The sequence below is a fragment of the Benincasa hispida genome, chromosome 11 (assembly GCF_009727055.1).
Source record: "Benincasa hispida cultivar B227 chromosome 11, ASM972705v1, whole genome shotgun sequence".
Taxonomy (NCBI): domain Eukaryota; kingdom Viridiplantae; phylum Streptophyta; class Magnoliopsida; order Cucurbitales; family Cucurbitaceae; genus Benincasa; species Benincasa hispida.
The window spans coordinates 68,883,849-68,898,429 of NC_052359.1; the positions used below are offsets into that span (position 1 = coordinate 68,883,849).

Sequence of the window (14,581 nt, forward strand, 5' to 3'; positions counted from 1 at the left end):
CTTTTATAGACGAATCTAGAAACGGAAATATTTCTCAAATAAGAGAAAATAAGTCCTGTCGCAATAAAGGAAAATATCAGACTACATCACTCTGTCAGATATTTTTAGATTAGGAAAGTATTTCATGGGAAAAATATGCTGTTGTAAGAACTTGATGTTACGACTACATATGAGACAATTGCAGGAACCACCCGGTATCGTAGAAAAAATATAAAGCCAATTAACAAACCTCCAACACTATTATTTCATGTTCTTGCTTGCTTTTATAATGCAACATTTTTTTCCACATATAACGCAACGTTCTTAATACTTAGACGCTTAATCTTTTTCCTTCATTTTTTATTTTTTCTAATTAATTAATTAAATTATGTATATTTAGCAAATAGCTACAATGAAAAAGGAAAAGAAAAACTATGTTATTATTAAACTAAAATTGTAGCTCAGTATACTATTGTAATTGTCTCAACATAATGACCACGACACTTCTAGAAGGTTTAAAAAAAAAGCACTCAAACATTTTATTACTTGATCATTGCTAAACATGTTTAGGCATATACCATCAACCCATAAATTAGAGGTTCAACGAATTCTCAAATTCTACATATTGAACTAACCGAAAAAAACAATATTCACTTCCATATTGCAAAATCATTTATAATCTTGTGCTGATAGGCGTGGAGTTAAAACAACTTCAAGTGGATCTTTTCTAACACTAATCAATCCAACACTCTCCTCCATATCGAGTAGTTCCTTTGATGGCCTTACAATTTCGAACCCATGAATAAAATTTGCAAGTACTAGAGGCATAATTTGGAGGGCAAATGATATTCCCGGACATGTCCTTCTACCACTTCCAAATGGAATCAATTGGGGATTTTGTCCTTTGACATCCAAGTCTTTTTGATCTGTTAGAAATCTTTCGGGTTGAAATTTATTTGGATCCTCCCAAACTAATGGGTCTCTTTGTAGCTTTTGAAGATTTACTATTAGGCGTGTCCTTGCAGGGATATAATAGCCGAGAATGTTGCAATCTTCTGTAGATTCATGAGGGACCGATAGTGGTGCTGCAGGATATAAACGTAATGTTTCCTTCACAATGGCTTCAAGATATATTAGATCATTTATATCTGCTACTTTTACTTGTCTTCGTCTCCCAACTTGTTCTTCTAATTCAAGTTGGGCCTTCTTCAGTGTTTCTTCATTATTAAGAAGTAAAGAAAGAGCCCATATCATTGTTGTTGCTGTAGTGTCGGATCCAGCCAATATCAGGCTCTACATAAGTTCCAATTTATAGAGTTGTTGATTCATAAATTATATATATATATAAAATAATATAATGGCCGTTTGCTAAATTTCATTAAGTTTGTTGCATATCTACTTATAACACTAATTAATTCAAGGCAAGGATATCTCATATGCTAAAATGTTAATATAATTAAATTCACCATGATTCATGAGCTTAAATTTTTGGATCAATAAGTGATTTAACATGGTAATAAAATAAAAGATCTAAAATTCAAACCCATGTAACAAATTTTATCTCTAATTAATATTGATCCACATATTGGATTTTCTACAAATTTTCTAGTCTAGAAGTGAGGGTGAGTGTTGGAAGTGTTGATATAAATCAATTTACCATAACTCATCAACATAAGTTTGACAAGCTTTAAAATCTCATTTTTATCTAATATGGCATCACAATCCATAAGAAACCCAAATGATTATTAAGTCCAAAATTTAGATATGTTGCACTAGTGTTGAATCTAAAAAGAGGCATCATTTTGATGGATCATATTAAAAATACCACATTGAAAAGATGATAGTAGAAAGATAAAAAAATATCACAATCTTTATAAGATACACAAACGTCGCTCTTCTGAAATCAGTTCAAATCTACATATTCAAGTTGTCATATAAAAAGAGAAGAATAAAATAGAAAAAAGGGACTCTAATTACAACTAGGTAGAAAAATATAGAGCATCCATTTCAATCACATAGAAAAATATTTTTAAAAAAATATATGTTTGTTTAAAAGAAAAAAAAAAAAAGAAAATTTTTCGATGAACAAAAATGGGTGTAGGCCATGATACACCAAAATATTGATTAAAAAAAATATGGATACATAAAAAGAAATATATATATATATATATATATAGGAGTGAAGGATTTGAATTGATAATTTTGGTGGTCACATGGTTTAACCAATTGATATATCTATTGAAGGGTTTGATATGTTAAGAAATAATAGCCAAGGGCTTGTGCGGTTGGATTATACATACCAAACAATTAGCTTTTACGATCGAGTCTCCATCATAGCCGGAAAGTTCTTCATCGTCTTTAACAGCGGAAAGCAAAAAGTCCATGAAATCCTGTTCATGATCACCTGAATTCTTCTTCTCTTTGATCCATTTATCAAGCACTTCATCCAGCACCTTAGCCGTTTTCTTCATGGACTTTTCATACCCTCCCAAATCAAAACAACTCAAAAATGGAAACGAATCCGATGGAACAAAATCCCCAAACAAGTTAACAAATTCCCTGAACACCTTTCGGTAATCTTGATTTCCACTGCCTTCCAAATCAGTGGAGAATCGCTTTCCAACCACCATCCTAAACATGGTGTTAAGAGTTATGTCTTCAAACCACGACTTCATTTCCACCAGTAATAACGCTTCCCCCTTACTTTCTGTTAAGTAAGTACAAAGTCTTTCATTAGTTAGAAGAACAGAATGATAATGAGTATATAAATTGCAACTAGCTTTGTGCACCTCAAGCAGTTGTCCAATAAAAAATAAAAAAATAGTAAAATGAAAGTATGTCGAAAAGCGGGAAGCATGAAATTAGGCTGCACTTAACTATGCTCTTATTTCTATAATTGGTGGTTAAAAAAGAAGTCATAAGAGTTTATGTCCAAAGCAAACAATATTATACTATTATGGAGATAATTGGAAGTTCTAGTAACCTTATTTCGTTTTCCTTACTTTTGTGATTGACCCATAAATCATATAATTTTCCAATCGAACTCCGAATCTCCGATTCTACGATGAGTTCGAGCTGCTTCTTGTGGTTGTTCGTGAGGAGCCCAAGCATGGTTATTTTGCGCATGTGGCGCCAGAATGGACCATATTCGCTGAACCCAAACATGGAATTATTGTAGCCTAGAAGCTTTGCGGCAGTGAGCTTAGGGCGGGATGCAAATATTCTGTCATTTGTAGTCAAGCACTCTTTCGCTATTTCCCAGCTGCTCACAACCACCGCTTTATGCACTCCCAATTTCAACGTGAAAATGGGTCCATGAGCATCCGCCATAGCCCCTAAGATTTTGTGTGCAGGTTCTGACCCACCTAGTAGATGAAGATGGCCAATCACCAGCAAGGCGCCGCTGGCTTCAGGGGGCTGCGGTTTCTTCCGATGTTCAGAACTCAATAATAATCTTCGAGATATAAACCACAAGAGAGCATAGAAAAACAGTATCAGGAGAATTACAGGCATCATTATTCCGCCACCACCATTGATAGAGGACACTAAAGCTAACAATAGTTCCATTAGTTGGGGCTTTCTTTTGTGGTATCAGGAATGGGAATTCACATATGTATGGATACATATATATATATAGTAATTTAAGTAGATAGCACGGTCGTTGCAAGTAAAATTAGGTGGGTGAGTTATGAAGTCCGTGGAGTTGATTAGTTTATGGTAAAAAGTTATTCAGTCTGATTTAAAATCTTTCTTGGTGTGCTATTTAAACTGTAATTTTGATATATTATATGCAGATATTATTTTTCTTCTTTCTAGCTAGTAATACTTAGGTGCATTGTCTTCTTCTAGTTAAAAAAAAATTAATTTTATTTTTAAATTTGACGGATGTCGACTTTGAATTAGTGAGATGGGTGCAGCCTCCTTAATTCCTTTTTTATTTCCCCTTTGAAGCATAACTTAAAGTTATATTTCAATCAAATTTTCAAAAATAACAAATTTGATTTTGAATTTGTTTCATCAAAAGATCACTTTCACACCAAATCAAATTTTTAAGCAGGCGTTAATAAATGATGAGAAAAAATAACATTGACAAGGGAAAAAAGAAGTAATTGGATGTCACCATTACGGCGACCTCCGTATAACTTTTTGATATCAAATTTTATTTTGTCTTCTATTATTAGATGTATATAAATATTTAATTTCTTTTATATTATCAACTACTACATTTAATCCAAATTTTTCAATCGATCTTTTATTAGAAAAAATACAAAAGAGTGATCCAGCCAAAAAATCCGGCCTAGATCCCGACTCAAGATTCAAATACTTTCATAAAAAATTATCATACAAAGCAATGATCAGGGAATGACAATTTGGGAATCACAATTTGTGATTGGACCATTTGTGATTATCAATTTTTAAAGATTAACACTGAAAGCTATTAATGACAATTATGAGAAACTTTTATTGTGACTATCAATGATATCTATCTTAGTTCGATATCAATGATACATGAATATGACTGATACCCATCTAAGTTCTATCACCGATATCACTAATAATTGATATCACCGATACATAGATATTATCGATATCTATCTAAGTTATATGATTGATTCACGTAGTTTGTAGTGATAGGAACCCAATAATCAATAGATTAAATCTGTTACTGATATCATAGGCTACAGGAGAAGAAAAAGGAAAATAAAGGAAAAAAAAAAGAAAAGGAACATAGAAGAGTAAACTCGGGAATCGAAAAGAATTTAAAAGGTGGTTGGCCAATATTTTCCATATATGCAATTAATTTTAAATGGTGCTATATTGGCAGATATTTTCTTTATTTTGCTTTCTATTATAATTTTTCTTTCAAATAATATTTTTCCTTTTCGGTTGTTTACATTTATAGTAAAATGAGCTAAATTAATTACAATTATGATAAAGTCCAATATAATTTACAAATATAGCAAAAAGTTTCCTCCAACCCATGAAAAAAGTCTAAAAAAACCCAAGTTAGCCTTGTTCTCCTATCCACGATCATTTCCATCACTGATTGTGCAATGCTCAGAATTTAGGAGGGGGACATAAATGACCCAATATTACATCTTAATGAGAAGGATGATGGAGTTAACATGCAAGTAGTGGAAGCATTAGGACCTTAAGCATTCTGATTCCATCAATTTTAGCATAGGCATGCAAGTTCATAACAAAAAAAAAAAAAAAAAAAGGGTTTTAAGATTACCTTTGTTGAACTCTTCAATTCAGCAACTCCAACTTGAATTTTCTCTTCAAATTCTTGTAGACCACAACTTGATCTTCCATACTATTGTCTAGGACCTTAGATATGGTGGTGAAACCCAAAATGAAGTTTAATTTGGGAATTCTTGGAGATTGGAGAGTCCTTTGGTATCTTGGAGATGAAGAACTCTTTCTTCATCATGATATGAATTGCATCAACCCCTATATCAACAAAATGATTTTTTTTTTCAATTCACTACATCATCCATCAAATTGCCTAACTTTTTGACATCAAATATCAGATGCCTAATATAAACTTGGTGATGGATGATTTTGACACCAAATCATCCATCACGAAGTTTGTATTGATTATAATGATTAAATTTAAATAAAATAATTCTAAATAATTAAGTAATCAATTTAATTAATCAATTAATTCTATATTAAATATTAAATTAATATAACATCTATTCCAAAACATGAATCCCTATTCACGTATTTAATATTTAAATCATATTTAAAAAATTTCCAACTTTTCAATTATATTTAATTCGATAATTAAACGTTTAATCATATAACATATAATTAATAATTTCTGTTATTCGAATTTGAATGTTTCAAATTCTCTCATCACACGATTCTAAGGTTTAGTCCGTTTATGAGCTAGTAAGGGGACCTAATGGACCTATAAATCATGGGCTCCAACAATTTGATATTAGTTAGCTAAACTCTTTAAACCGAATTAATCAATATTCGTTAACTACCGGGTCACTCCACTAAAGCTCAGTAGTTGCACTCCCCTCACTGTAGATATATTTCTGTCTAGTCAATATAATTATCAGTAAGTCGACCTTTCACAGGTTGTTCGTAATAATGGCTGGGTCAAAAGCTGTTTACCCCCGAGATTACATCTTGCTCTTTAAGTCCAACTAATCCTCTAATGAACAATTTGTTTGTGATCCAATCACCAAACCGAGTCCCTCTTGGGCCAATGAGAGAGTGGGGCCACTTGTTCTAGACATGAAGTTAGTACTTAAGATAACATCCTCTCTACTATCCCTAAAAGTGGGTAAGAGTGAGTTCCATCTTGCACCCTATGCCTTAGCTATTTACCTAGTTTTACCCCTAAAATAGGAGGCTTACTGAGCTGGCACTTTGAGCCAACCCTCACCTGTGCAAATCTAAGGATAATCCCGAATAAATAGGAGTTCATAGTTAGCTCAGGATTAAGGGGACGTTACCTAGGTCATAGCTTTGAAATAGTCAGTCTTAAAAAGTAAACAACGTTATAATGTAAGTGACTTTATTTCTTGGTTTGGTCTTTTACAAATTTATTGCATAGGATGCCCCCACTCGCATGTCTCCACATGAACGATTCAAGATTACATCGTGTGTACAAAGTACAAAGTAGACCGCATCCAATAATGTTTCTAAAATAAGGTACCCAGCCTTATCTGTATACCTATAGATCATTTTGGCTATCTACTTGAACTTGATCTAGTCTTATGTCTCCACATAAAGTCCAAGTACTAATATCATAGCCATGGATCTCAGTTAATTGGATTTAGTGCAATTTACATATTCAATAATAGTTTTTATTGAACAAAACCTCAATATCTTTATCGAAAATAAAATATGTTTAATCTTACACAAACAATGAGTTTTAGGACATACAACCCAACAAACTCCTACTTGGACTAAAACTCTAGTGGGTTTACATATATACAAACATATACAATGTTGAGTATGAGATAATAAATACAATAAACTAGCGCATCAAATACCGAGTAATTCTCCCACTTATCCTAGATTTATATATCTCGTAGTCCTAGTCCCACTAAGTTACCCTCAAACACTTTAGTCGAGAGGGCCTTTGTAAAAGGATCATCTAAGTTTTCTTCTGAGGCTATCTGTGTGATGATCACTTCTCTTCGGTGTACAATCTCCTGGATGAGATGGTACTTGTGTTCGATGTGTTTTCTGTGCTTATGGCTTCTAGATTCTCTGGAATTTGTAACTGCTCCACTATTATCACAATAGAGGGTGATCGGTGGGTGCATATTTGGAACCACTTTGAAATTGGTCAAGAACTTTCTATGCCATACTTTCTCCTTAGTTGCCTAGCACGCAGCTACATACTCTGCTTCCATGGTGGAGTCAGCAATACAACTTTGCTTAATACTTCTTCATACTATAGCTCCTCCATTCATAGTGAATACTGATACCGGACTCGATTTCCTTGAACTCATATCGGTCTGAAAATCAGAACCCGTGTACCCTATAAGGATCAGATCCTTAGCACCATACACGAGCATATAGTCTCTCGTTCTCCGAACATACTTGAGGATGTTTTTAACGGCAGTCCGATGATCATATCAAGGATTGGTCTGATATCTGCTGACTATTCCAACTGCATAGCATATGTCGAGGTGTGTACACACCATGGCATAAATCAGACTTCCAACTGTTGATGCATAAGGAATTCGTTTCATATCCTCAACCTTTTGAGGTGTCTTAAGACACTGTTCCTTAAACAAATGAATTCCGTGTGAAAGGTAACATACCTCTTTTAGAATTTTGCATTTTATATCTAGACAACATCTTATCTATATAAGATGCTTGAGATAATGCTAGTGTTCTATTCTTGCGATTCCGAACTATTTTGATCCCAAGAACATATTGTGCATCTCCCAAATCCTTCATTTTGAATTGCGATGCCAACCATTTCTTAACGTCAACTAAGAATTCTACTTCATTTCCAATGAGTAGAATATCATCAACATATAAAACCAGGAAATCTACAGTCTTGTTGACAATCTTCTTGTAGACACAAGGTTCGTCAACATTCTGTTTAAAGCCATAAGATTTGATTGCAATGTCAAATCTCATGTTCCAAGATCTAGATGCTTGTTGTATCCCATAAATGGATCTTTTAAGCTTGGAAACCTTTTACTCTTGACCCTGTTCTATAAACCCCTCTAGTTGAGACATATAGATACTCTCTTCTAGATAGCCATTTGATGCGATGCGCAAGCGTACGCAATCGAAATATTAAATCCAAAATAGGGTATTGTCCTCAGGGACCGGCATTAGCGAAATTTTCTTAAACTTAGCTATCACAATTCTTTGTTAATTTTATTCAGGCAACCCAAAAGATGAATTTTATCTATAACTATGACTAATGAAAACTCAATCACACACACAAGAACAAATTCAGAGCAAAAAGATTCCAGGGTGTTGTTTCATTTAGGGAATACAGTGAATATGACATGAAATTGATTGAAATTGATAGATTGAGACTAGAAGTTCTAAAATCAAGAAATCCTCTCTCGAGCTAAAACCGTCCTAATAACTACTCATCGACCCAAATCTCTTCTATCGCTTGAATAGTTACAGCATTAAGATCCTTCAATCTCACCCCTTATTATTCTAAATTCATTCTTATGCAATTTCGAATAACAATCTAAATTATTGGGTCCAGTGAATTAAACTCTCTCTCGAGACATCTAATTAACTTAGGTTCATTCAATTAATGGCCAGTTAATCAAAAGCATTAAACAAAAATAATTTAGAAATCCATGCAAAATCTATCAACTGTAAATTCAATATTCAAAGTAATATTCCCTAAAATCCACAAACATCCTAAAATAATAAAGTTTGGCCACACATGACTCCGATAACAAAATTCCACAAATAATCAGTCATTAAAGAAAATGTAAATTAACGTACATGAATGATCTCCCTTTCGTAGGTCTGAATCCAAATCATGATCTCCTTGACTCTCGCCATGAATCTCGTGTTGTTCTTCAACAAAAGAGCATAATCACAATCAATCTTCCCGTCACGAACAACCCAAAGAAGATCTTGGATCAATTTTAACCAAATCTCGAGTCTTCCACCAAAAACGATCAGAACTACTGTAATTCGGCTCTTGTATAGACTAATATCGTTCAAAATCGGCTCTGCCTCTTTCTCCTTTTTTCTAGCGGTGCAACACTGTTATTTATAATATGCTCGCAGCGTTGCAATGCTACAAGCCAGTGTTTCAACGCTGCAAACCAGCATTGCAATGCTGGTATCATGCCAGCCGCGCGTAGAAGTTGTAGCATTGCAATAGTGGCCTCTTCCAAATTGCTCTCGGGCTACAACGTCAAGGAGTAGCATTGCAACGATCGGCCAACGCTGGCTCCTCCGAATTGCTTTCCAAACTTGCCTCTTTTTTTGATCTTGGGTCCTTGATTTCTTCCTAATTCCATAGTGAACCCGTAATTGCTCCTGATGCTTGGCTTCCTAAAATCACTCAATTAACCATATCAAACTAAACAAAAAATAGCAATAGTAGCTCTAAATTTGAAGGTAATAAAAGCACTTTTTAGATGCTTTTCACCATTTAAGAAGGTTGTCTTGACGTCCATTTGCAAGATTTCATAGTCAAAATGCAGCAATGTGATAGCACTGAAAATGTGCTATCCCTATCTACTTAATTCGAGATTGTTATGTTATTTAATGTGTTTAAATTTATTTTTTTGTAGGATTCGAGAGTACAAGAGGTTAAATTAAGTGTTCGGGATAAAAAGATGTTTAAATGGCCAAGTTAGGAGCTAAATTGCACAAATGAGGAAAAGAGACCAAGAAGTTGATGTTTCTGTTCGTTGGAAGTGTAGCAATGCTCGATTTGAGCATTGTACAATGCTGAAAGGTAGTTGCTACCCCATTCGCAAATAACGGGACAGCGTCACAACGTTCCATGTTGCGTTATGACGCCACTAACTTGAAGCAGACATGTTGAATACAAGGCAGTATTATGTTGCGACGCTGCGACAAATTCTATAAATAGAGTGTCAGTCTGTGTTAAGGTCACCACATTCCAACCATTCGGCCGCCACACTATTTCTACACGATTTTTTCCATCTCTTTTGAATAATTTCATGATTTTTCTTGTCCCTTTGATGCCCATAGTGTTGGGATTTAAGGCTAATTATCCCGGTTCATCAACATTTTGTTTAATATACATGAGATGTAGTTTATATGGCATAATGTATGATATATTGATTTCAAACCAACCTTAGGTTGTGCAATTATTCATGCATCATGTATTATAAGTGTTATAATATGGCATGATGAAATTACAAGCGAGCATGCGCATGCATCATGAAATATAAGAGATATTTATACATGCAATAAGCATATTCATGCATCATCTTTATATTATAAGCATTATAGTATAAGGGTGAATGGAGGCATGTTTGCTTGGTTCGTTATTGTTTTGTATAAGTGTTATATAAAAATTAGAAATGAATGAACAATGCATGAAGCATGACACTTAGACGAACTCATGTTTTAAAAGGGTTTTATAATTGGATTGAGATATACCTAAGTTCAAGGTTCTAATGGGATTAGTAACCTAGTTTAATCGTTTTAAATTGGTTTAATAGGATTAAATTGATTGGCATAAAAGATTAAAACTATATTAAATCTATCTATAAGGGACCTTTTGTCTAAGGGATGTTCTGTCTAGGTTGGGGTACATAAGCTGACGGAAACAGAACACCCCTACCTGGGAACCTACCTGGAAAAGTGAATTAGATAGATTTTTTGCAAGCATGCGACAGTTGGTCAAAGACTCTGTTAAAGAGTTTAATGGATAATGATCAAAAGTTGTTTCAACTATCCAAGGTAAAAGTTACTCTTAGGCAAACCTAAAAAGTCACTTAGTTAAAATACTTAGCCGTGTTTTTTCTAAGTAAACTAAATCCTAGGTTATAAAATACTCAGTGGAAGGAAGAGATATATATGATATGTCAATTATTCCACTCGCGTTTCTCCCTGAATGTTCTTGTCGTGAAATTCATGCTTGGCCTTGTGGTGCCCTGGGAGTATCCTTCTTCGGATGGTGTTTGCATGAGTCAATATCAAGGTGGACGGAGAGAGTGTTTATAGTAAGTGGGTGAAAGGTGTGTGTCAACACGTATCTTATAGTAAGATGGTAGATCCTGACCATTCATGTGAAGACATGCGAGCGAGGGTGTCCTATACAAAGAGTTTGTATAAGACTGGACCACGAGATGACTAGTCTCTATATATAACGCCGTCGATACTTGAGACTTATATCTCACCTAAACGCCCATAAGTGACATGACCTCAATCCTAAGTATTTTGGGAACTCCTGCCTTTGAGGGCAGTCCTTCGATTAGTATGGGTGAAAGTGGCCAGATTGCCAACTCAATATGCCTACCTTTTTGGAGATTTGTCTGATTTGGAACTGGGAACTCAGTTACACAAGATGGAATTCACTCCTTCCCAAAAGCAGGGGTAAGTAGATAGATTGCTCCCTTAAGAGCTGACCACTATGTTCTTTACCCGAAATTAGCCCTTAAGAGAGCCCCCGCTCGCATATCTCATGTCACCCCGGCTCGCATATCTCCCATAAGGGCTGACCACTATATTCAAGACCCGAAATCAGCCCTTAAGCAGGGGTAATACACTCAGAATTGAGGTCGTGTCACCCCCACTCGCATGTCTCTACATGAATGGTCAGGATCTACCATCTGTAGTAGTTCATAACAATTGTAAACCTCTACAAAGCAGGTCGTATCGTAGTGTCACCAGGATCAGGTATCCCTCCTTAATCTTTATACTACATACCTATTTTGGTTATCACATAAGGTATTATCCACTTGTATATCTCATATACATGCTTAAGTTTACATACAATAACCATGGATCTTTGTTTATTGGATATGTGTAAATGCCAAATAAAATAACTCTTATTTTATTCATAACAATGTGTATAGATTACTGATGCTTGATTTTATGAAGTGGAAATGTGGATGATATGCGTTGATGAAATTGCATTGTGCACTCAAGTTTCCCCAGCGAAATCCAAGTGTAAATTCCTCTGAGTTTCCTGGTAAGTCTAGGGTCGAACACAAGGACTTGTGAAAACAAATTGTGTTGGTATTTTTTATAAAAACCTTGTGGTAACCGAGTAAATAAATTGTTGGTTTGTTGTTTATTGTGTTAATGAGAAAATAAACAATTGCGGCGGATTTGAAAAAATACAGTTTTGTGATAGATGCAATGAGTATGCAATGAACGGGTTGAGACGATGTTTGGCTAGCATTACTTGGGAATGCGTCAGACTATGCGATCATGTTACAACCATACACAGCAAGTCATTTTCCAATGCAAATGTGATGCTCCTAAGTCTAGGACGCTTATGTTGAATGCAAAAGTGTCTATAGAGCTTCTTCCTAAGCCTCTACTCTTATCCTATGCGATGATGCAAAATGCATGAAAGCAAGGTGACCGCATACAATCATATCCTATCTCTAGGATTCATGCGATGCGTTAACAACAAATAGTGCTCATTTCGAAGCTCTTATCTCTTGATTATGCGTTCTAATCTAGCTTTTTCGAGCCTAGATTCTAACCTGACCTTCCCAAGTTTAGATCCTGTCCTTAGACTACTCTGCCGAGTATCTCTAATGGATGAATGAAGCATACATAATACAAGATAATCGCAAAGAATGAAGATTCCCTAGTTGTGCTAGCTAAATGCTTCTCAACCCATTCAACTGATTTAGCTACTCATGCGTAAATAACAAAGAGCGAACAGATATAGAGAAGGATATTCCATTTTTATAAATGAGTTTTGAGTACAAAATAACAATTAAAGTTAAAGGTGGAGAGCCTGATAGCAATTCCTTACTGGCCGAGGCTTTTACACTGAAATCTCTATTCGGTTCTGAAGATGTTCCTGCTCCCGCAGGCGTCGGCCCTTTCTCTGCCCTTGAAGCTTTCGGTGCTCTCCCAAGCTTACCAGAACGATCTGTCGGCACAACCTTCTTCTTCACTTTCGCCTTAAAATGAAAGAAAACTAAGAATAAAGACGTATGAACTAAAGAATGGTGAATTGATCAACTCATCAACCTCTTCTCTAAAGAATGCCCTTGGTATTTATAGAGTATCTATGGTGAAAGGCGGCTTCTCTCTCATGGTTGTACAGATGGGACAACTTTAATTTCTGAGTGATGCGCCGAATAATTGTCACCGAAAAGCTGAACGTACTTTGTGACCGTTATCGGATGTCAACTTAATTCAGATTCGACTGTCATCAGCTTTCTATCCCATCACGCTTAATTAGCCTTTCACCCAGATGCGCCCACCATGTTGCACTGACCAAGTTGCGGTGATCCTTCTCGGGTGAATGTTTGCAAACACAATGATCGCAAAGCCTTGCGGTGTAGTTGCACTCGACCAATGATTTCCTATGATCACAATTCTTGCATTGCGTCAACGCATATTCTGCACAAAAATACAAAAATCAACTGTTCTAATGCGTTGAATGCATGCGACCGCAATATTATGAAATCGATGCTTAATGGATGCAAATTAACATATTTCATCAACACAATCCAACATTGTTTAAGAACTTAATATTATGATAACGTGCATTTCTGCCCGTTATCAATTACAAACACGAGACTCTGAAAGAATTATGACACCAATCCCAACAATCTCCCACTTGTCCTAATGCCTTGGGAGACTAATGTACAATACAAGAAAATTACAAGTACAATATACAATAAACTAGGGCATATTCTATATCCCAGTATCACATAGACTTTGAGGATTCAACTATACGATGATTTTTGGCCAAGGGGTAAGCATTTAGCTTGGGTTTTGTTGTTTAATTCCATTCTGTTTCGTTCTTGAGACTTTCTTTGTAATTTCGTTGAGAATTTTTTTTATTGAATAAATTTTGTCTTGAATTTATATTCAATTGTCTTGCATGGGATAATTTGACAAATTAGCTATGTTTATATAATTGAGTGCTTTGATTGGCTCTAATTTGTAATCGTTAGGTAGTCGTCACCTAGAAGTAAGGGTTAACTAAATTTTGTAAAGTTAATTTGGCATTCCATTTAATAAGCCTTACTTTCTAACCTAGATAAATTTCGCTTAAATAATTAATTAGACGACGGAAATTGATTTTTGGCTTAGTTTTCCTTTAATCTTAATGTCTGTTGATTTGTTGATTAGTTGACGTTTCTCGCTCTTCCTTGAATTAACTTGATTTTATGGACTACCAAGTAGAATTCTAAATGAGTAGGCTAAGTTTTAATTGGAATTTCTCACATGATTTGTAGATTAAGTCTATGATAGAATTGAAAATGAATGGAATAAACTATAATAACCCAAGCGAAGTATTTTGTTCAATTGATATTTTTACACATACTTTCACACTTGCGTTTTCAATTTTCGTACAATTTTCATTCCCAATTTTCAAAAACCCTAATCCCTTCGCCCTGATTACTTCCTATAAGCTTCAATTTTGGAAAGTCCAATTCGACTCTCTGAGGTTCAA

The 14,581-nt window shown here is 34.9% G+C and overlaps 1 protein-coding gene across 1 annotated transcript; it reads right to left on the reverse strand.

Moving 5' to 3' along the window:
• Positions 1-493: 493 nt before the first annotated feature.
• Positions 494-3,679, reverse strand: LOC120089998 (cytochrome P450 CYP82D47-like). The gene is made up of 3 exons (XM_039047460.1): positions 2,982-3,679; positions 2,280-2,686; positions 494-1,272 (listed from the first exon to the last, which is right to left on the reverse strand). Exons 1-3 carry the CDS (start codon positions 3,544-3,546, stop codon positions 649-651), a joined length of 1,596 nt encoding a protein of 531 aa, XP_038903388.1. The 5' UTR covers positions 3,547-3,679; the 3' UTR covers positions 494-648.
• Between the last annotated feature and the right edge of the window lie 10,902 nt (positions 3,680-14,581).

Bases quoted from the DNA above. Each gene is read 5' to 3' on its own strand.
- LOC120089998 (XM_039047460.1), bottom strand. From the start codon at position 3,546: ATGGAACTATTGTTAGCTTTAGTGTCCTCTATCAATGGTGGTGGCGGA. The intron at 2,687-2,981 runs GTAAGGAAAACG...CTTACTTAACAG, and splicing joins TTTATGGGTCAATCACAAAA to AAAGTAAGGGGGAAGCGTTA. The intron at 1,273-2,279 runs GTATGTATAATC...GAACTTATGTAG, and splicing joins TCGTAAAAGCTAATTGTTTG to AGCCTGATATTGGCTGGATC.